The sequence below is a fragment of the Rhamphochromis longiceps genome, linkage group LG15 (genome assembly GCF_057381845.1).
Source record: "Rhamphochromis longiceps isolate RC_006_pf linkage group LG15, R_longiceps_female_GT1.1, whole genome shotgun sequence".
Classification (NCBI taxonomy): Eukaryota; Metazoa; Chordata; class Actinopteri; order Cichliformes; family Cichlidae; genus Rhamphochromis; species Rhamphochromis longiceps.
The window spans coordinates 8593808-8617469 of NC_140571.1; the positions used below are offsets into that span (position 1 = coordinate 8593808).

At 40.1% G+C, this 23662-nt stretch overlaps 1 protein-coding gene across 4 annotated transcripts in view; it reads left to right on the plus strand.

Annotated features, from left to right (window-relative positions):
* Positions 1-21218, plus strand: part of sgk1 (serum/glucocorticoid regulated kinase 1) — a 33838-nt gene extending 12620 nt beyond the window's left edge. The window contains exons 3-13 of one of the 4 annotated variants that reach the window (XM_085382059.1): positions 5222-5437; positions 9092-9155; positions 17904-17979; positions 18196-18271; positions 18379-18567; positions 18684-18815; positions 19589-19825; positions 19945-20040; positions 20169-20324; positions 20407-20496; positions 20697-21218. In XM_085382059.1, coding sequence (XP_085238185.1) covers positions 5222-5437; positions 9092-9155; positions 17904-17979; positions 18196-18271; positions 18379-18567; positions 18684-18815; positions 19589-19825; positions 19945-20040; positions 20169-20324; positions 20407-20496; positions 20697-20864 — 1500 coding nt within the window. In that variant the 3' untranslated portion in view covers positions 20865-21218. Of the gene's footprint in view, positions 1-5221; positions 5438-9091; positions 9156-15780; positions 15938-16275; positions 16389-17340; positions 17780-17903; positions 17980-18195; positions 18272-18378; positions 18568-18683; positions 18816-19588; positions 19826-19944; positions 20041-20168; positions 20325-20406; positions 20497-20696 lie in introns of those variants that run through there. The other 3 variants (XM_085382058.1, XM_085382057.1, XM_085382056.1) reach the window with 3 other exon arrangements.
* The last annotated feature ends 2444 nt before the right edge of the window (positions 21219-23662 follow it).

The window sequence follows — 23662 nt, forward strand, 5'->3', positions numbered from 1 at the left end:
CAGTATGAAGATAGTTGCTGTCAGTTTGGCTTGCTGCCTGCTTTGGCTTGCTCACCTGGAAAAACCTGAAGAAGTCAACTGGTTGACTTTTTTTTGACTGTATCAGTTTACCTACATCAAAGGATGCGTCATATCATTTACAACCTTGATACTTTTACATTATTACCAGTCATGCCAATGACTAATAATATCTCCCCCAATTTAAAAATATTTAATTAACATATAAATAAAGGAAGTCTCCCAGGGCCCCGGAAAGCAGTTCTAAGCTACCACTGTTTAGCATAAACTTAGCAATGGAAAACTGCTAATCCTTTCCTTTTCTTTTGTTCCACAGCCAAGTGCTCTGGCAGGCGAAGAATGTGGTTGGCATGCAAACTTGGAGTTGCTTTTCTCACATGATCTCTCATCTTTGCTCACAGTGAACGCATATATATGCTCTAAAATGGCACAGTGCATTTGTTTCCATTGTTACTGCAATATCATACAGGCGGGCTTTTTTCTTTGCCAAGCCCCAAGAAAAGATAAATAAACAGAGTGGAGGCACTTCATACCTTGGCTACAGTTTCCTGTATCTGCTGTGGGAATTTTGCTTTGTGGAGATTCAGCCAGATCTATCAATAACAAACTAGAGGCAGGTGAGGCAGAGAAAGTAAGGCAGATTGTTTGTGGTGTTAAGAGGTATTCTGATAATCTCTGAAGTTTGAACAGACATTGAAGGCATTCAAGGTACACAGGAAGAGATACCTGTTTTATGACTGCTTGACATGTAGTGACAGGTTAGTTTGAGGACGTTTTTACCTGATATTTTGAACAAAGAACGATTGAAGACAGGGTTAAACAATAAGAGTAACTGACACAAACAAGTATTTTGAATTATGTTAATGCTAATGACTGTCTTGAGATTCCCATTCACGTTACTACATCTCTTCCTCTTTTCTTGACCCACTGGAAAAAAAATCCCTTGTTTCATTGTGAGGGAATTTAGGAATTACTGTTGTTCTAATCTACCCTGAGAACCCCGCTAATCCCATCTTCCCCCTTGCTGTCCCAGAGCTAAAGCCAGAAATGCTGTGCCACAGAGGCTCAGTAGCTCCCTGAGACTGAGGCAAAACATTTGCTTCTCCCAGTAACATGCTCATCTCAGCTGGAAATGATTTTTGTGTTGTACTGTGGCCTTAGTACCCAAATACAAGCTGCTCCTGTTGTGCATTGTGTGCATTTTGCTGTAATTTGTGTCTCAATTTTGGCCTAAATCTGTTAGTACACCCTGTGTAGTACACTATGTGTGTAATGTATAGATTTCAACTGGATATTTGTTGTCCTATGAGAAAACATCCTAGTTTATACTGCAAGAGAAAGTAGCTTCAACTATCTTCAACAAAGTAGCTTCAACAGATCTTTATTCTACCTTTAAATAAATAACCTCCTGAGTTCTCATTTGGGAAACATTTTTAATTTATCCTAGCTATTTGGGATTAGTTGGGCCTGATGAATATAAAAACAAGTCTTAGTCAGGAAGTTGAGCAGGAAGTTGTTATTTTACTGTGTTTTTAAAAAAAAAAACCTGTATGTCCTCACATGGGTTCACTGTTTTTTGTTTTTTTTTAAGTATAACACATAAAAGTTAATGTTGCTTAACAAAGTATGAAACTATTGAACAGAATGAAGTATAAGGTGCAGAAAAGCCAACATGGGACAATGAACCATGAAGCAGCATTTTTAAATTCAGCCAGACATGTTGCCACCTTGTTTTTTTAATCAATTTTAATTTAAATGCTGAGGATTTTTTTTAAATGTATAGTTATCAATATATAATATATAAAGAAATGTGGGGAAAAACTTCCAAAAAATGGGAAAAGATAGCATTATATTATCTTTAAAAGGGGCCATGGGCTGAGGCATAGTAAATGACCATGAATATTAATGTATTGCTAAGAAGACAGGGTTCAGAGACCTTGTCACTGCAGTCCTTGAGATTTCAAGATGAAAGCATTCAAGCAAATCCATTGAAATTAGAATGAGCCCAGATGAAAGCTCAAAAGCAGCTTAGGGTCAATATCCAAATCTTGAAATCCCAAATTTACTCCTTATCCACTTCTCTCTTTAACAGTGGTATTATTCTCTGTCTTGTTTTTAATTTCGGGTCTCCAGAACTCTCCTTTTTTCTCTGGCTCTGGGGCTCAATTTCCAGTTGGATATATTGCACACATTTGGTGATTTTATTCCACGTGGACTGTCTGAATCATAGTTTAGGCATAGCCTGTTCACTACTTGGATCAGATTTCCTACCATCTCTCATTAATTTTAAGACCTGTTTGCCATCTAAGAACGGTTTGGGGAGGTTGGGGGACCTATAATTGGATATTTTATGTAAGACCATCTTGGTTTATCGTTCTGTCTTTCAAACATATTTTTCTTTGTCTTCACGTTGCTGTTCAATTTAAGCCAGGTCGATTTAGACTTACACACTGAGGGGAGCTGGTGAAGGACATGAACGGATAAGCAGGAGAAGGCCACAAAAGGGTTACCAAGAGAGAGAGCTGAGCCGTGGGCTGGCTGTTGACAGCACCAAAAAACACTGTTGTTATCTGCTGTGCAAAAGCCTCTTGACTTGGAGCTTTATCATACAGTTTCATGGCAAAGTCTACTGTATGGGGCTTAAGGGCATACCTTTAGGCAGTTTTATATTAATTTATTACTGGCCAAAGCCATCTTTCTCCTTGCTGACAGGAAGCAGGAAGCTTTAAAAATTGCTCAGATTGAGTTTTCACAGAGCTATGTAGCTGATGTCTCCTGGTATAAACATGGAAAATATTACTTCCTGAGTTGATGAGGTGAAAGGACAGATGTTGTTGGAGAGTGCTTACATAATGTAACCACTGTTTTCTTATTGGTCACAGCACAAAACAAGGTCAAAGGAGCAGGGAAAGGACTGGGAATGTGGAAACGGCATACATATATTTGTATGTGTGCGTGTGATATGCACTCCCTGCGGACATGAATTTTCATAACCCCAGAAGGAGGCTCAGATAGAGGCCATTCAATAAAAAAGCATGCATGATAAACATGTACGGTCCAATCGAATGAATAGCACTCGTTCGATTTAGACTTGCATACCGAGGGTAATACTGCACATAATTAAATATGATGAAATGCACAAAAACACACATTCAGTCACTGACAACTCAGGTCTATCACATTTCCTTTCTAATATGAAGTTAAATGTGTACATCCTTTCATACATCAACAAGTCTCTAACTGGTTTCACAATGGTACATTTAAGTTTATTAAAACCACAGAGCTATGTTCCTGTTTATGTAAATCACTAAGAATAGTCACATTTGGGGAAATATATACATTCTCTGACTATATAAGATGACTGATATTGACTTCATGTCTTTAGCTACAGTAGTTAGCCTAGCAAAAACACAAAGACAGAAAATGCTAGCCTGATTATGTCAAAATACAAAAATAACACAACCTCAGAGACACAAATATTTTTCCCTGAAGGTTTTTGGTTTTAATTTGCATATAAACAGACTGACAGTAATAATTCATGAATTTATGGGGCATTACTTGGAATGCTAACTTATTAGCTTGATTTGTTAAGATATTCAATCATATACAGTTTGCCTCCACTCTAAAAGATTTCCAGTACAATTTCTCTGCCTGAATCTAACCTCATTTTAAGAAGACACTGATTCATGGGTGTGCATACTTACTATTTTACTGAGGTTCAGTGTGAAGTGAAGTTCAGTAGCCATTTATCTGGGTCACCTGAAACAAGTCGACACTGGCAGTGAAGTATTTGTGTCACAGCTTAACAACACACTGTAAAGCACAAAGCTGTTAGTCCTCCTGGTGTGCATGAGACAGATGGGTTTTTTTTTTAAAGAGAAACTGTTTTTCTTGCTACTTACTCCTTGTAGTCTTTTTTTGTTTGTTTTGCTAGCCACTGTTCAGAACAGCAAAACAGCACCTAACGTGACTCTCTCACATTTTTCTACAAATATAAAAAACATAATTTTTCCTCTTTCTGACGTTCTGATACATAGATTTTATTAACTTTTGTTACCGAAAAAAGTTGTTTTCACATATTTCACACCTTTTTTAAAAAATTCGTTTTGCTAAGCTAGACTGTTTGGCTGCTGGCGTTAGCTGAATTAACAAACAGATAAGGAAATCGTATCCATCCACTCTTATGTAAACCTCAGCCAGAAGCAAACACACATTTTTATAAAATGCTTAATTGTTCCTTTAAGACAGTGACTATGACTAAATGTCATTGGAACAGTATGTGACCAGAGAAAACAGCTCATTATGAACTCTCCTTCTAACATTGGGTAACAGCTAAAATCAAGACCTGAACTATCCACATACAGGAAACTTTTTTACACCGAGTTGCAAAATTCACCTCAAATATGCTCACATGCAACGTCACTCACACACTGTATTTCTTCATGCACTCCTATGCAACTGTAATGTTGGGTGAGCAGAGCAGTGACCGCCGATAGAGGCCTTGATAAGATTCATTTGAAATGGCTCCAGTCACTGAACATGTCTACTCTGCATGCCAAGGGCAACATTTCCCTTACATAAGAGCTTTTCTAGGTCACTGGCACATATATCAGTGTGATTTGGCTTCCTCAAGAAATATTTGCACCTTGACTTTAGTTTACACTGTCACATGTGTGATATATTTCTCTCCCAGACCTCCTCTCACTTTTATATGTGTGTGTGACAGAGCTCTTAAATTATTTCTGTTTCTGATATGTGTTCTGGCAGTGTTGCTGGCCACTCACTAAGTAGTGATTGAGAAGAGGATGTTTGTGGAGAAATTGTCCTCTGGAGCATGTGTCACTGTGCAGCTGTCACAAGAGAGAAGATTACTGCTAAGACTGAACCTGACTCACTCAGTTTATCCAGTGCAAAGCAAATCCGAGTCTCAGTTATTTGATTCATGAATGGATCAAACCCAGTACAGTTTAATCCATCAAATTTAAAAATGTCACTCACAATTTTTTTAAACACATAATTTGAGGCATAATTTAACTAGTAAATTGGTTAAACTGCCTTGACCGGTAAATGTGTCATACTGTAAAACTATCCAGGTTTTTTACTGCTATAACCAGCGTATCAATAAAGTTCTATTAGTCTTGGATATTATTCTGTTTGAAACTTTATTGGCTAATGAAAGAACACGACTTCTCTAAATTTTCAGGTTAGGAAGTGGAAAATGCTGGCTCGCCATCATGGTGACGGTACAGGCAAGCAGAAGGAAGCAGAGCCCGACCTCCACCTGTGTGGCTGCTCATCCTGGGGGATTCACGCCTCACCCCTCTTGGCCAGCCCCGTCATGCTGGAGTGTTCTATTTGCAGCGGGCCCTACATCAGCTACGCCCTAGAGGACACCTGGCAGCCACGCCAGCGTACACAGGCAAGTTTATTCTACAGCTACTCAGATTATTGCATCAAATGCTAACTTGTTGAGATAAACAGTGGATCCAAGAGTGATGGGAATTCCAGGTGTATTAAGCAGGAAAATTAAGGAAATCTCCAAAGAAATCATTACCAAAACCGTTGTTATATAATATCTATAATACCTGTATGTGGAAATAAAACATTTCAAATCTATATGTTATATGTGAAAAGACTGATTAAATAAATGCACCACCAGGCAGTAGGAGTAGTTACTGCTACAGTGCTCCCATAAAGTAGGCAATGGAAGTCTTTGTGGTATTTTGCAGGATTTCTAAAGGTCTCTGTCAAATCCTCCCCAAACATTAATTTCAGCTCATTTTCTTTTTTCTGTGGTGCAGTGTGTTTTCCATGAATGTTGACATGATTTTAGAAGATAATTCTCTACATGAAGATCTGTTTTCCACGGCACCTACAGTTTTATTATGGATCATTTGACTCCTACTCTCTGTAGTGCAAAATGCTGATGGGCACACTAGTTGCATTGCTGAGCCTCCCTTTTGTATTCAGAGTAGAGTTCACCTTTGTAGCAGCGTTAAGGACCTTTACCAGATAAGTGCTTACCAGTTTTTATTACCTCTTCGCCATTCTTCGTCTTTATGTAATGAAAGTGTCATTCACCTGCTTCAAAATGTTGCTACTGAGGTAAATGTATAACAAGTTAACATGGTTTAATATTTGCCTCTCTCCCCTTGGATAATAGGGCATGCCACATTCCTACTGCCCAAAATTATTCAGGGAACTCAAGTTCTTATCTGCCAGCTTAATAAATAATTAACAGTTTACTGGTTTTACCTAGCTATGGTAGCGGTAAGCTGTTAAGTTTAAGAAAGGATGACAAGATTTTTTTTCTGTTGGTATAAATGAAGTTCTGTGAGTAACTCTATTTTTTATATCTTTCTTTTGCTAAAACGAACCCAGATCAGAGTTCCTCAGTCCTTTGTTGGTAAAAGTCGAAATGCTTCTTTTCTTTTTTTGCTGTTAAATGTGCCTCATCCGATGATTCACTGTCAAGTTACACAGACCGCTACCTCCCCTTGATCCCAACACAGAAAAAAATAAAATTAAATAAATTCTTCAACCTTGTTGTCTCTGCTTCAACAAGCCACACTGGTCTTCTTTTGGAAAATATGATGAAATATTAATGAACAGAAACCCCAGATTCACCATCGCTATGGATACATCTCCATCAGACCTTCGCTGAATCAATAAACAACCTGAAGAAAAGGAAAGTTAGTCAGGAGGGGGTTAACGGGGAAGGCAGAAAGACAGATGCAAGTGTAAATCCAAGGAGAAATGAGAAAGGAGCATGAATGGTGAAGCGATTGTAGACTGTAGAGAAAGATGTTGACAGTATGAGGGGATATGAACAATGAGTCATATATTTGTTTACAGTATTCGTGTCTGAGAGGAACGATGGAAAGATGCAGCAACTGTCAGCTATATAAAGACTTAGAGGTAAAATGACTGATGTGACAGGCAGACTGCTCAAAGCTTTGCCTCTGAATGAGTGAACAAACTGATGGGATTGGAATAACTTTTGTGCAGACACACAGGCACACGCACACACATCCTTATCCCTCGGCTTGTTTCGATCTTGAAAAAACACTCATGGGAGACTACTAAGTTTTCCGTGCTGCAATGTGGAACAACAAAGTAGGCTAAGATTGTGTTTACCAGGAGCCACTTTGAAAAGTTGATGACAGACGGCAACATCATTGAAAACTAATATCTGACAAGGCAGTGCACTTTGATGGGAATGCCCTGAGATGCAAATGCTGCCGGTCCTGTGACAGCTGCCGGTTATGTTGTATGTGGAAAAAGAAAAAGTGGGACAAGCTTAAGAAGCTACTATTGGGACTTGTGTGTTTACACTCGTATGTGTGAGTCATTTCTGCCTGTCACATGCAGAGAAATGTTTTGACAAAGTAAAAGACATCCAACTTCAGATGCGGATATGTTGACTCCATTACATTTATTTATGCTTCCCAGTGAAAGTCCCTAACACAATTTAAAAGCGTCAACCAACCCAAACTTTGCCTGAAGCTCTATTTTTGGCGTTTCACCAGATAAAGGTTTTGCATTAAAAATACATTTTTCCTTTTATAGTTATCAATCTAGTCTTTCTAGTCTGTTGCCTGGTCTAGTCAGGGCCCATTTTTCATGTTTGGAATATAGATGAGTTTTAAGCAAATTTATTAAAGAGTCATTTCCACATTCAAGTTGTTAGCTATTTTTGTTTTAAGCAACAGATTCACAGAAATCCAAATAAATAATAGAGAAAATTCTATGAAAGCTTACTTATAAAGAGCCATGCACACAGGAAGAGACTAGAAGTGGTGTGATGACCAAAGACCATCAAAACTCAATGAAACTGAAAGACCTGGGTAATTGAACAGGTTAAATAATCATTTAGAAGAAGAAATGGTCAGATATTGAGGTAAATACAACTCAGCTTTGAGTCAAAAATTAAAGTGGCTTTCAATGGAAGCAAAGGATACATGTGATTGATAAATTATAGGTTGGAAAGCATATTAGACATTTATTAACTAAGCCCCGTAGCTATATAATGCATAATCCATTATATAAACCCTGCATTTTGCTTCACACCTAGTCGTAGGTCAGTTAGTGGATACTTTACTCCCATTGGTACCCTTTGAGAGTATGAGAACTGTGTACCCATCCACAGTGATTACTTTTGCCTAGTCATCCCAGCCCCTTCCTGTGTGCATTGCTCTTTTAGAAGCAAATGTAAGCTCCAGTTTGTAAGTTGACTAGCTCATCTTACCTCAACAATAAAATGCTATTTAGACACCAAAGTATCATTAACAATTAAATTCTATGTATCAATATGTAGCATAGTATATCAGCTTCAGAGGCACTTTTTTCTCCCTGCAGTCTTCCTGCAGCAACTCTTGTATCCTGTAAATGTCTTTGGCCCAACTGAACGAGATGAGTTTCATTTTGGCATTCTGTCTGACTGAAGAACAATGATGCTTTTATACTGTCGTTTAAAGCAAGCGATCCAACCACTTTTTAGAACAGGAAACCAAGAGAATCAGTGAAGTCTCACACTGGGAATCCAGCCTTAATAAGACATGTCGAGGGGAGCTAGCTGGAATGAAGGCCTAAATCAGTGTGGGAGAAAACCAGCGTGCTTTAAAATGCCAGCAGTCAAAAAGGTCACACCTCATATAGTCACCATTTATATAGTTAAGAATATCAACTTAGACTGATGATTTCAAAACAGCTTAGCTTTATTTTATTGCATTTTCCCCCCTTTATATTTTATTCTAGCAAATCAAGCAAAAAAGCATCGACTAAAGGGAAGGAATGGATTTTGACCTTTTAATCAACTAGCAATGAATCGAATTTGTCTTGATATGGATTATTTCACTGTAGATAGACGTTATTTTGTTGTACTTGGGTGTTATTCTACTGTACATAGATATTATTTTACAGTATATAGCTGTTCCTTTAGTGTATTTAGATGTATGCCATAAAATGGATTTTAAAACACCAACTAAAATAACAAGAACAATCTTACTTTTATATTTGTTTCTCTTGAGTATTTGACTTGCTTTTTCTAAGTGGTGCCATATTTTCCCCCCAGGCTATGGACCTGTACTACCACAATGAGTCAGACCCAGACAGCTACTGTTGCCCTGGTGACAGCAGTAAGTAACCAGCAACTAAGCCTGTTGTTTTGTATTCTTCCATTTCCTGCCTCCTCCTTCTTTCCCTCTGCTTTCCTACTGTGACTCCACATCACAAACTCGTATTCCTCTGTTGTTTCTTTCCACCATCCCACTCCAGCAGTCCCAGCTCATTTCTCTTTATTGTCGCCAGTGACGTTTATTTTTTTCTGTAAGTCCAAAGTAATCTTCATTTTGCTCTACTTGTTTGTTGTTGCGTCTTAGTCCAAACCTAATGAGGTTGTGACTTCACCTTACCTCACCACTTTGCCCTCTGATCCACCCTCTAAACTCCTGGGATAATAACTGTTGTTCAGAAACCAAGATTACTTATTTGTTTTGTGGAAACTTGCAAAGCAGTAGTTACAGAGGCAATCCTCAGGACCGATCATTATGCACACAATGCAGTGACCTTTTCTGTTTACAACCTCTCGGGCGCTTGTTGCTTACATGTGTACAGTTGGGTGAAAGTCTACCTTGGTTTATGGCCAAAATGACAGTAAGTGACTGTACTTTAATTTTCCATCATGCTTCACAGTTGTGCCACAAATCAAGCTCCAGTACAAAGTGCATAGGCTGTATGCGTGACATGTTTTGGCACACACTGCCTATCTTCTTTCAGTGGCTGTCAATTAACACAATAGCCAAAGCATAGGCTCCACCGAGTATGTCCGTGTGTGTCTCTGTGTGTGCGTTCCCACGAATCACTTTCCTCCCTCTTTGCAAATTCAGTTTATTAATTCTAAGTAATAAATATCAGATGAAAGGCAACATTTAGCATTTCCTGCTTTGCACTGGAATTGTACAGAATCTTTAGGAGCTATCTGTTTCCAATTAAATTATTTGCTTGTACTATCATTAACTGTGTAGAAAGTGAAATTTTAAGTAATACGTAAATGTCACTTAGTGCTATAAAGAACCACAAGAAGAACCATATTGCATTTAAATACCAGTGTTATATGACTGTTACTATATTGTTGTTTATTATTACTGCAGAAATAAGCTTTTAATGGCTAAGGTTGAGCTCATTTTAACAATTCTATACGTACTTTTTTGTATGTCTCGTCTAACATTCACAAAAACACACTGATGAATGCATCAGGGGCAGCTCAAGGCTCTGTTTCTTTGGGCTGTATCCTTGCTTGACTTTGACTTGTTGGAGCAGCTAAGATTTGAACCAGTGACCTTCCAGTGATTAGACGACAATCAAAGTGCGTCATTTGCAAAAAGCTTATCATATAAACTTTATCTATACAGAAATGTTCTCATTCATAAGCATTTGTAGTGCCCAAAATATTTAGAACAAATATTTTTGTTCTAAGAATTAAAGGTGCAGTACAATGGCGTGTACTACTCCCTACACAAATCTGACTTTTGTCATCTGAGGACCTGTTAGAGGTCTGTTTCTTCTTGTCCAATTGCTCATTGATGCAGCTTATCTTTCTGCTGTGGTTTGAGGCAGTTGGTCTGCTCTGTGAAGGGAGTAGTACACACTCTCGTATTGAGATTTTAGGTTGCTTTGCATTGGAGTAACCAACAACTTTGGAGTTTTAGAAAAATGACTAGCCATTTTGAAAGTGTTCTCAAATGTGTGGAGGCTGATGAACCAGACACTTAACTAGAGTTATGCTCACATAGTTTAAAAAAGGGTTTTCAAATGATCAGTTAACAATTAATATGATAAATTTGCAATCGATAACAGCGGTGTGATAGTTGCTTATCAAGGCCTGTACAAAACCTCGTAAAATTCAGTGCTTTTATAGCTAAAAAAATATATTTTCCTTTACAAGAGAAAGGTATTTCATAGTCGGCAAAACATTTTAAATCTGAAGTTTAAGTGCCTGTTTGAGCTTAAGCACAGTCCTGAAGTAAACTTGCATTCTGTACTACTGCAGCAACTGTGCTGCAGATCTGCAGGTAAGAAATGTGACAAGAACCGTATTCTGGTTTTTTGGGGGGTTTTTTTGGCTGGCAGTAGTGTGCCTGTTAATAATGGGAGTTTTCAGCGGATGGATAGAAATCCAAGCAATTAGCGGAGATGGTGACAAGCTGTTCCCGTGGCCTCCGCTGTCATGCTGCTACATCCTGTCGATCCACATTGAGCAATTAGTGGCTTTTGGAGTACTTAGAAGTTGAGGACCGTCACATATGAGTCGTTTACAGTGATGCACCGATGTATGTGACACATGAAGCGGTGCAGAGAGACAAAGACTGAGGGATTGATCCAGTAATAATAATAATTATAGGGAGCAGGGATCTGACTGGCTAATTTTTACAGAGGAAACCATGCCTGTGTTATTTTTTTACTCCTCTCAATAAGGGCAGTCTTATGTAACCAACACTACTTGCAAAAGAAACCCTTACTGGAAACACAAATATGCTAGTGCTATAAATCAGCATGTACACATTGACTTATGGTGCTTTTCCCTGTGGCAGCAGGTTTATATAACATGTTAATTGCTAAGCCTGGATTTGAGTGTGTGCATGCGGGGGTGCGTGTTCTCAAATTTTCCTTTTGTTCTGATGTACAATATTATCAAAAGGTCTGTTTTAAAGCTATTATTTACTCTTTTTTTCCCTGCGTGTATGACACATCATTTACCTGTGTCAACCTGCCTTTCAGTGCTTAACACACAAACATGCTGCTCACGCCTACACACAGCACGCACATATTTGCAAATACAACACAAATATATGCATATAATTTGTAATATAATATACAATTCCATAATAACACTGCAAATCCAAAGTGATATCACAGGACTGAGAAGAAAGTCTGAACACATTAATTTGTATTACACCTTAAAAATTAATAATAAGACCTTTAATAGAAATATATATAGGTCGAGATTAGCTTGCTCCACTTTTCTCAGCTAAGCTACTAATCACAGATAAAAATAAAAATGTAACAGTGATGTAACAGTTTTCTAGTAAAACACTATGCCATCTCTGACACTATCATGAGTGTCTTCCTGGAGTTACATAAACATTTCAAGGAAATGGGAATTTTTGGTGATTGAGTGACTTGCCATTTTACTTCAAGGAAGTGATTAGGAAACTTCAGGGCCAAACATATATGCCTCAAATGCCACAGGTGACCCAGTGGACATGTCCATCAAAGCAAAGATCAAACCGGGAAGCAAAGGATGCGGTATCGATATTGATAGTCAAGCGGGCCATCTGACAGTCCTCCATGTCCAAAATAAAAGCCTAGCTGTCCTCTGTGAACAGCCGAGGACTTTATATAACAGTGTCATTTGGTTCCTCATCGCCAAGGCTCATTCACATTCATCACCAGATCAGCTTTACTCACAAGCACCCTCACCATCCTCGACACACAAAGAGTGGACATTAGGACATGGACGGATGAGAGGCTGAAAGAGATGAGCGTATTTAATAAACGGATGCCAGATGCCGGAAACAGGATGAAAATGGGCATATGCCGGTCTTTGTGTATGTGTGGCTATGCTAAAGGTGGGTGGGATGAGGCAGCAGGATTGTGTTTCCATGTATACTACAACTCTAATATCCTGCACCAAGTCAACCCCATCCTGTCCTTTCATGGCTCACAGGGTCTCTGTGTGAGTCAGTTATTTCTTTGGCATTGATGGCAGTGCCACTCACGGGTTACATAACATACTAGTGTCTCACACACATAGGCAGCAAACACACAGCGTAAGTATTGTGGGAGCCTCCTCTTGTTCAGGCCTGAGCTTGGAGCAGCCTGCGAATCCTGAGGCGAAAGCAGGCCAGATAGGAAAAACACTGAGAGAACCTTTGTTACAGCCGCTCCCTCGCTCCAATTTCTTCCTCTCTTCTGATCTTCGCTCAACACTTTGCTCTCATTTCATTCGACTCTTGGCTATGACCAAACAAGTGCAGAGTGAAGATCAATGCTTACACCCTGACGAAGGTAAGGCAGCGTCTTCTTCTTCGTCTTCATCGTCATCTTTTTAAATCTTCTCCCTCAGTGCAGAAATGGCTATATTTTCAGCCATTCCTCTGAGGACAAAATGCAAGTCATTCTGCTAAAGACTAATTTTTCAAGTTCAGCACTACAGTAGCTCTCTCTTGGTATGTCATTTTCCTGTCATCTTGCTATTTTTTGAAGGAAGAAATATTAGATGCTTCAACTTGTGTGGCATTTCTGAATTTTCCGAATGTTGATAAAAGATGTCAGTTTTAATCCCACGCGGAGTGTTGCTGAAGTGTCACGCAGAATCATAGATTAAATGCCCGTTGAAGGATGTCACTACCACACAGCACCTTGCACTGCCTCAGTAATAAATATCTTTCACTCAGTTCTTGGTGGTGCAGTGAGGACGGGCATGTGGAGCAAATTTAGGATGTGCTTCCAAGTACTCTTGTGCCCTTTCTCCCTTTTTTAGAAAGTGTGCTCTGTGGGTCTCTCTTCAGGCTTGTGGGTGCTTGCATGTCCTTTCAGACTCCCTGCAGGTTTGTTTTGCCCTCCAGCTCAGCGTTATGTGTATGTGTGAGTGTGTGAATCAGGTGGCTGTGGTGGGCAGATTAATAATAGATTTTGCCCTGACTTAAGGGAGAAGAAGAGACAGCAGTAAAAAGTTGAGGCTGTATTTAAAAAACTGCAGAGTCACCCATGGAAACAACCTGACTCTGCACAATTCTCATCTTTGAGTGTGAGACTAGAAAGTTCGATTCAGAACACCAAGACTGGCAGGGTAGTTTTATAAGTGCCCGTGAGCAAAACTACAGTGTGCAGATTCCTAATAGCCAACATATCAATCAGACTCTGGGGGAAATAATTATTTGATCCCCTGCTGAATTTGAGTTTGCTCACGTACAAAGACGTGAACAGTCTTTAATTTTTATGGAAGTTTCATTTTAATGGAGAGAGAAAGAACGTCAACTAAAAATCCAGATATAAAAAACACATTACATAAAAGTTATAAACTGCTTTGCAAGCTACACGGGAGGAGCTTGTTAATGATCTGAAGGCAGATGGGACAACAGTCACCAAGGACACGAGTGGTAACACGCTACGATGTAATAGAAGCATATGTACAGACCCTTAAGTTTGCCACTGAACGTCTAAATGATTCAGAGAGGCAAGGAAGAAAGTGTGGTCAGATGAAACCAAAATGGAGCTCTTTGGCTTCAACTCGACCTGCTATGTCAGAAATGCTGAGCATGTCCCAAAGAACATCTCCACAGAACATCTCCACAGTCAAGCATGGAGGTGGAGACATTATGCTTTGGGCTGTTTTTCTGCTAAGGGTACAGGACGACTTCTTGGCACTGAGGGTCCATGCACCATCAAATCTTGGCAGAGAACCTCCTTCCCTTAGAGAGAACACTGAAGGTGGATTTTCCAACATGACAATTGAAACTGAAAGGTTTTATAGAGTTTCTGTAAAGAGGAGTGGTCCAAAATCCCCCCTAGTAACGTGTGCAAACCTGGTGTGCAACCACAAGAAACATCTTACAGCTGCGCTTGCCAACAAGTGTTTCTCCAACAAGTACAGAGTTGTCATGTCATAACATGCAAAGGAATTTATAACTTTTATGTAATCTGTTTTTAACCGACTATATAAATGTTGATGCTTGCAGCTGATCAAAAAAGAGAAAACGGCTTCTCAGAATAGACCAAGGCTAAATAATTTCATGAAAAGCAGACATATTCAGGCTCCAAGGTTTAGCTCATTAATCGATAAGAACTCGGCATTGCTCCTGTTGCTCCTGACACAGGTGTACCAAGGCACTGTTAATAAATACCCACAAAAAATTAAGATAAAAATAACATAAACTGCATTGCACAACTTTTTTTTTGAAAAAGGCGCAGTTTACGTCAGAGTTCGTGCAGAACTGCAATAAATGATCACTGCCTTGTTATTTGTATCCTCACCTCCCCTGCTTCCTTTCACTTATCACTGAGATGCCTTATCTCACTCACTCCCAAAGACTCCCAAAGAAAAAGAAATATGGGAAAATTCATGAAAGACACTACCGTAAGAACATATCAGGTAGATAAAAGTACTCAGGATAATGAGAAAGCATTTCATCAATAGACAGGTTAATTAAAGGCCCAAACACTGGCAACGGCCAACTTGCCAACTCTGTGAATTTCTGCATCTTTTTTAATTCTGAGCGCAGCGTGTGAACCTCGGGTGGCTGGTGGAAAAACACTGGATATGAAAATGAACTTTTTTTTAAAGGGGGAAATGTTATTCTTCTTCTACACTTAGCCTTTAACTATAACCCAGCTTCGTAATGCTGTCACAGGGAAGTACAATCCCAAGTATACAATACAGATGGATGATGAGGATTATTAGCTCATACTTAATATTAGCCTTACCCTTAAATCCATATCAATGTAGGGTGGAAATAAACATGTGCATTTTTGTGTGGACACTTTTATTCATCCATTCATCCTTTTCCACTTATCATCAGGATCACGGGGTATTTTTAAATTAAAGTTCAAAGTTTAAACGCTTAACTTACAACTCGAGCAAACTCAAGGGGAGCATTTGAAGGCAGCAAAAACCCCGCCCTCGAGAAAAGTCATGCAACCATGCAACGAAACACAAAACTTGGAGAGTGGAAGGAAATAGAGGCGGGACGTATCCGCCCTTTTAAAGAAAGAAGAAAAAAAATGCTGGATGAAGGTCTTCAAGAAAAGGAATGCGGTGTAGTTCGATTACCTCCCTGCCGAGGAGCCAAACCTTTGTTCTAGTAGTGATTGGGATATAGAAGCATCCACATGAAAGACAAAACGACATCTCTGACGTGTAAGTACGCTCAGTATACTTTTGAAAACACCGGCAATCGTTTTACAAAGAAAGAAAGAAAAAAAAAATCGCTGTTGTATTTGGATCGTACACTTGTAGGAAACTACAAATCCGCAGTGGGGTTTTTTTTTATACACTTACGGCGCAGGTATGCGTATTTTAATAGTTAACTAATGCAAAGCAAGCGCTTCTAACACAGTTTGTGCATGTCTGTGTGTGTCAGTGTGTCCTGCGAAGAAAACACAGGCACACATACTTGGTGTATGTGGGGGGGCTCCCATTCATCCCATAATCCCATGACCTGGATTTATGATGCTCATATCTATTTAATTGTCTTGCTGATAGAGAGTCTCTTTAAAAGCGCAGGTGAGAGCTTGGTAAGTCTCTCTTGCAACTTGTTGAGCTCCGGTGATGCTGCAGGTAGACAAAATGAAAACTTCCGAGCTGAAAGGTTTGTTTTCTGTGGAATCTTATTGCAGTGCAGTTTTTTTTCTTTTGATATTAACTACGGAATTGAGATCTTTTAAAAATGCATTTTTCTTGTGTTTCAAAAATTGTGCGGCGCCACTTTGGTACTTAGAGTGCGTTTGTCTCCGTTCTCCTCACGCACAGTGATCGGCGTCTCGATTAAGTGCTTTTGGCCTTCACATGAGATATCATCTTACGCACATTCCACGGAGGGGTGTAGATAGAACTTGAACCAGGTGCCTTACATAACCGTGTATAACTGAGCCCGTCTGCTCTTCAAGTGTGCCAGCGCAGAAAACTAATCATTTTCTGCATTGTTACACACATTTTTTCAACCCTCATATTCTAATACTTTGCTTTTTTCTTACTGGTAAGTTAAAAACACACTGTTTCGTCTCTGTTTTACTTTGGACTGACTGTGTACAGGAGTTTCACTCTGTACTTTTCCACTACCAGTGGCTTTTCTTGGCATCTGGCCTCTCCCTCTTGTCCTTTGTGTGCCGGGACAGCCTGCGTCACTCCCGACGGTTTTAAAAGAGGAACAGCCAAAAATTGAACTTGATAGTCCTCGTGACGAGGCTATCAAATTATTTGTACTGAACCTTACTGTACACTCAGCGCGAATACACACGGTGCAGGAATGACAGAAATAAACAGGGACTTGTGGAACAGTCACGAATGTCTCGATCAGTTCTGTTTTAGTGTGCACTCATTTGTAAGACAAAGTCCATCCTGTATGCCTGAAACACTAAGTGGCACCATATGTTAGGCTGTTTACTGGATACATCTGGATTTCATTTGCCCATAGGGTTTGTGTTTGCAGTTTTTGTGTGTGTAGATTGAAAATGTGTTTATTTCGTGGTCGGTTCAGACTGCCTGACTCTCGCCTTACTCTCGGGGGTGTTAAAGTTGGAATGGTATTGCACAAACTTATGTGCAAATACCATTCCAATTTTACAGTGAGTACAGTAGTAATCACATCTTTTTTTCTGCCTTTTGTCCATGTTTTTGACGCAAGCACGGCTGATGTGCGGCCATGACGCGTTGGGAGCGCAATGACCGCTGATTTGTCGAAAAACGGGATCGATCGCCTTCTCTTGGTTCACTTACCAAAGCTAAATGTTTACCAAGGATCACGCCCACCCGGGAGGTGGAGTAGGGGGTATGGAGTGTTGTGGCGTATGGGGTGGAGAGAGACAGCTCCTCCCTCTTCGTAGCCCTATGTAAAGCGAGTGCCAGGGCTAGATGGAGTTTGGTTTTTGGCAGTCTGGAATCGCGGAGCTGCTTTTTAACTCATCATGACGGTCATAACAGAAACGCAAGAGCCTGTGCTGACTTACTCGAAGTCTAGAGGGCTAGTGGCATTAGTCACGGGTATGGATAACAACAAGATTTTAATTTATGATGATGATTAGTGGAATCTCTATGTTGCTTTTTTCCTTTTTAGTCCAGTGTAAATAATCTTTCCATCCGTCTTATTTTTTCCATTGTTTTGCAGCTTTTATGAAACAAAGGAGGATGGGTCTGAACGACTTCATTCAGAGGCTAGCCACAAACTCCTACGCCTGCAAGCAGTGAGTATCAACTCACATCTGACTCATATTATTGTTCTGCGCTCAGAGTGGAGATTGAAACATTGGGAAACCCAACCAAACATTCTAGTTATACTGCACTGAAGAAATATTTGATGTGTGGAATGATGTTAGTCTTTTCATATTAGTGCAAATCTTTGGTCATTTGTGTGGAGATGAACTAAGTTTGAACTCGGTGTGGTTGTTGTTGTTTTTCAGTTCCGAGGTTCAGTCCATCCTGAACTTGAGTCCTCCTCAGGATCCTGAGCTCATGAACACAAACCCCTCTCCTCCTGTAAGTAAAATGAATTGTGCAATATACGGGCATATCCTCTGTTTTCATGCTTATCATACATGTTATGGCTCCAACTTTTTTTAATCATCTCTGTCCTTCCCTCACAGCCCAGTCCATCCCAACAGATCAACCTCGGCCCATCATCCAATCCTTCGGCCAAGCCCAGCGACTTCCACTTCCTCAAGGTTATCGGCAAGGGTAGCTTCGGAAAGGTTTTGCTTGCACGCCATCGCACGGATGACAACTTCTACGCTGTGAAAGTCTTACAGAAGAAGGCCATTCTCAAGAAGAAGGAGGTATGTGTGCTTGCAGACATGTTTTTGAATTTGAACTCGTACACACAAATTGCAAGCATACCACGCAAGGTGTGTTCATGTCATCCCCCCTAACCACCTCTCTTTGTTTCAATCAGGAAAAACACATTATGTCAGAGAGGAATGTGCTGTTGAAGAATGTCAAGCACCCGTTCTTGGTGGGCCTGCACTATTCTTTCCAAACAGCGGACAAACTGTACTTCATCTTGGACTACATCAATGGCGGAGAAGTGAGTTACTAGCTCAACTGCTGACACGTAGAAAGATGGACAGTCTGATCTATTTAATGCTGGAATTAAGGTCGAATAAATTAGAGGATAACTTTGAGATAGAGGAAGAAACGAAAGGGAACAGAGGCACCAGACGTGACCTGTAAACTGAGGAGGAGTTTAAAGGAATAGTAATGCCTTTCCAGATCAGAAACAAAGATGAGACAGAGCAGAGACAGACAGAGGGGATATCCTGTCATGAGAAGAAGAATAGAAGCTGCTGCTCTCTGTTTTTTTTTTTTCTTTTAAACTAAAGGAAACACCTCTCAGGAAATCATCGAGGAGGGGGGGGGTTGGGACAGCAGAAAAAACTGTGGGCCAAAAATAGCAGCGCCATTCAGACTTGGTGTGCCTCTAATCGAGCTAATTTCCTGTGATTGTTGGACGAGCAAAGACAGTGCTGATTAAATATGGGCCTCATCAGGAAGCAGGATGCATTTACTCTCTTTTTCTCCTTTCTCTCTTTTTCCCTCCATCCTGCCGGTCTCTCACTCCACCTTTGGTCCTCAATTCATCTGTCTTCTCTTGTCAAACTTTTTAAGCTGTCGCCATCCTGCCTCTTAATTTCCTCCCATCCGGTTTCCTTTCTGTCTCTGTCTTTTTTCATCCATTAATTTCCTACCCCTACTTATATATATAATTCTAACAGTGTAATCAAGTTTAGTTATCAGGAACAAAACTGCTCTCTGCACTTGTTTCAAAGACACTTTTTTCTGTTTCCCTCTATGTTCCAGTTGTTCTACCACCTGCAGAGAGAGCGCTGCTTCCTCGAGCCCAGAGCCAGGTTCTATGCAGCAGAGATCGCCAGCGCACTGGGATACCTGCACTCACTAAACATTGTCTACAGAGACCTGAAACCAGAAAACATCCTGCTGGACTCCCAAGGACACATCATTCTCACAGATTTTGGACTCTGCAAAGAGAACATTGAACCCAATGGGACAACATCAACTTTCTGCGGTACTCCAGAGGTAAGGAGAAGCTGTTCAGTGTGGCTCTGCTGTTAAGGTTTTCTCACAGTTGTCTGTAATAGCTGACCGTTTTAACTTACCATTTCTTATCATCTTTTGTTTTTTTTCTCCCTCTGCAGTATTTGGCTCCTGAGGTGTTGCACAAGCAGCCGTATGACAGGACAGTAGACTGGTGGTGTTTAGGAGCTGTTCTCTATGAGATGCTGTATGGCCTGGTGAGTACTTCTAATCATATTACATTACTTTAAATTGGAATAAAATTAGATATTTACTGTTGTCTTATTTGGAACACTGAAAATATTACAGGCATTTATGCTAATTTCCTCTTTTATTCTGCCACCAGCCTCCGTTCTACAGCCGCAACACAGCAGAGATGTACGACAACATCCTGAACAAGCCACTGCAGCTGAAACCCAACATTTCCAACTCGGCTAGACACCTGCTGGAAGGCCTGCTGCAAAAAGACCGGACAAAGAGACTGGGCTGCTCCGACGACTTCGTAAGTCTCCATCTCATTTGATTGTTTACACACCACACGTGGTGACGAGCATCATTTAATTGTTTTGTCATTTCTTTTCCAGATTGAAATTAAGAACCACATATTCTTCACCCCCATCAACTGGGATGACCTCAATGCAAAGAAGATCACCCCTCCCTTCAACCCCAATGTGGTATGCTCCCCTTTTTTAATACTCTGTTAAGCCCTGAGAAAGTCAGCTTTATGAATTTTCACTGTACCCGCTCTTAGTATTTACACAACGTAACTAAAGAGCATGAAACATCGTCACTTAATAAATTTCCAACTATGGTAAGGTATTTTAAAGGTTGGCTAATTCCTGCTTGTCTCCCTGCTCCTTCCTCTCTCATGCAGACGGGGCCCAATGACCTACGGCACTTTGATCCGGAGTTCACAGACGAGCCGGTACCCAGCTCCATCGGTTGCTCCCCAGACAGTGCACTCGTCACAGCCAGCATCAAAGAGGCGGCCGAGGCCTTTGTGGGCTTCTCTTATGCCCCATCTATGGACTCCTACCTATAGGATTTAAACACAGGCACTTATCATAGACACTAGTTTAGACTTATTGGGCATGAAACGAGGCATGCCCGTGGACTTGCATCGTGACCCCACTCAATGTTTACCATCAGAATGATGGACATCTCCGAAACCTAACCCCACGACAACTCTGCATCTACAAAGACTTAAACATGTGTACTTTGCCACATCCTCTGCAACTCTTGAATGCTTGCCACAAGAGGATGCCCAGTTGGAGTTCTGATCCTCAAGCTTTTACTTTCACTACCTGCAGTCCCCTTTCAGCCTTCAGTTGTTCATCTATTTCCTGATAGTGGAGGTCATTTGCACACAGGCAGCTTAAAAGCTCCCCTTGATCCCGACGCCACGAGATACAAGCACACGTCCAAGTTCCCACCTTTTTCAAAGAGAGGAAGGCCGGACCAGGCCCAGAGAAGATTTCCATTTTCATCTCTGTAGCGAAAGAACCTTCCCTCTTGAGATTTCTGCTACCACCTGTGAGGACCTTACCTTTTGAGCGCGAATGAGTAGCTTGGAGATGACATTCATTTTGGTGCTTTAGTTTCTTTTCATGTACTTTCCGTGTGTTTTGAAAAGGGAGTTATTTAAAAACCGAATGTTACAGAGAGACAGATGGGGTAATTTAATTTTTCTACAAGGTGCCTTTATATTTTTTTCTCTCCATCAGAACTTACATCATTTGAGTTTGACTGTGTCGACACTAACATCAGAGTTTTATCTGCTCTGCACCTGATTTTTTTTTTGGTTTTGTTGAAGTCACTATCGAGGAAAGATGTAGCACTAAGTTAATCCAATTCTTCTGTCTTTAACATGTGACATGTTAGAACTCGAATGATGTTTCACGTCTTCTTTTGCACATAAAACAACAATGCTGATAGATGGAAAGAGAGCGCACTGCTGCTGCTAGGTGGCGACAAGAGGGATGTGTTGTGCAATGTTTTGGGGAGAGCTGCTCGCCGACCGAGTTCCCCCTCATTCCTCCAGTCTTCCACCTGCCACGCAGTAATGTTAACGGCAGCCCGCGGACGGGCTGACACTTTAACTGAACATTCCATTTTAATATTGCTGTAATGCAGTTTGACGGTATTTAAGTTTGTTTGTATATTTGGAGTTCTGTGTACTAGTTTTAATGTATATTCAACAACAAAAAATGACTAAAGGTATGCTTAAATATGTATACAGTATGTAACAATGTTAAATGTACTGTAAATTGTAAAAATTGTTTAAGATTTACGTGACCATGTTTGGTTTGCAATAAAAGTTTAACTTTATTACACCTTACAAATGTGTTATTATTATTGGTAAATGACTTGTGCACAGAAAAGCTTAGCTGATTCCCCTTTGGCTTGAAATGTCTTTGCCTCTACAGAAAATAAGTACTTCAGAGTTAAAGAAAAGCCCAGCATGAAGAAACATTTACTAGTCCTGGTTGGAACACATTTGAACTACTGAATGTCCCACTTTAGGTTAGAATGAACTTTATCCTCCTCCATGCGTCAGCAGCCTTACACAACAGTGACTATGACATTCAGCTGTGTCTGCCTGGGTGTGTGAAGGGTCAAAGTATTTGCTAATAAAGCCAGTACAGGTTAAACAAAAGTCAGTGCACCCATGAGCAATGCTTTGCTTTGAACTAGAAAACAGGCACATAGGTGAGAGGCATTTTGTTCCAGTGCTAATAAACTAATATTAACAAAATAAACTAACAGGTTGGCATGCTGATGAGCTACTATGTCCTTCTGCTAGAGTTCAAGGTTGTGTCAGTACTCAATAACATCCAGGGGATTGTTGTGAAGGTGAACCCTGACCTCTACTTTCCTTTGAGGGGAAGAAAAGGAGAAAGAATTGGCCACCAGAGACAAGTGTTATAAGGGGGCAGAGGTGGCAAAAGTACAGACTTTCTTTGCTTAAGGAGTACAGATACCTGGGTTAAAAAATACTCCAGTAAACGTTGATGTTTTTTTATTCCATTAAAAGTGAAAAAGTACAGGCTCTGAAATGCACTCAAAGAAAGAAAGTAAAAAGTATCTTCTTGAAGGACAATTATACGAGCTATTTCTGTACAAAGTTAACTGAGCCTTGTGCTACATTAATATGTTAGTAAAATAATATTGCTACATGAAAAACCAAGAATTATTCAAATTTAAATTCTAATTCTAATGAATCTGTTATGTGTTAAAATTCCCTTTACTGAACCCTTTACTTCAGCAGGTTGGAAAACCCTAAGATCGGTTGAAGTAGATCAGCATAGGGAAAAGAATTACAGCTCACAATAACTTCTAATGTGAGCTCCAGCAGATTTTCTTTGTGTACATGGCGTGATCAGCTGACCTGCTGTTCTTTGTGGATTTACACAACTGAATTAAGCAAGATGTCAGCAGTTTCACAAGCTATCATGGCTGATGTCCATCCCCTACCCGGACACTATACTGTTTATACTGCCTTTACACCACACGGTATAAAGTAAGAATTCAGCGAATTCATCTAAGCATCATCAGATTATATACAAATTAATCTCTGCTACACTTGCCGTAACCTAAATCTGACTATCAGCACCTCAGCCACCCACTGTGCACCAGTCCAACACAGTGCTTCACTGTGAGTTCACATCAGTACTGCAAACTAACCTGTTTATCTTGCACATAACTACTAAACAGTATTTTCGTGCACCATTTGAGTAACACAACATTAGTGTAGCTTTGTTTGTTTTGCAGGAACGTTTCACAAAACGAAAATGCATAATTAATCAAAACACATCATATATAAATCCATCATGTTATTAA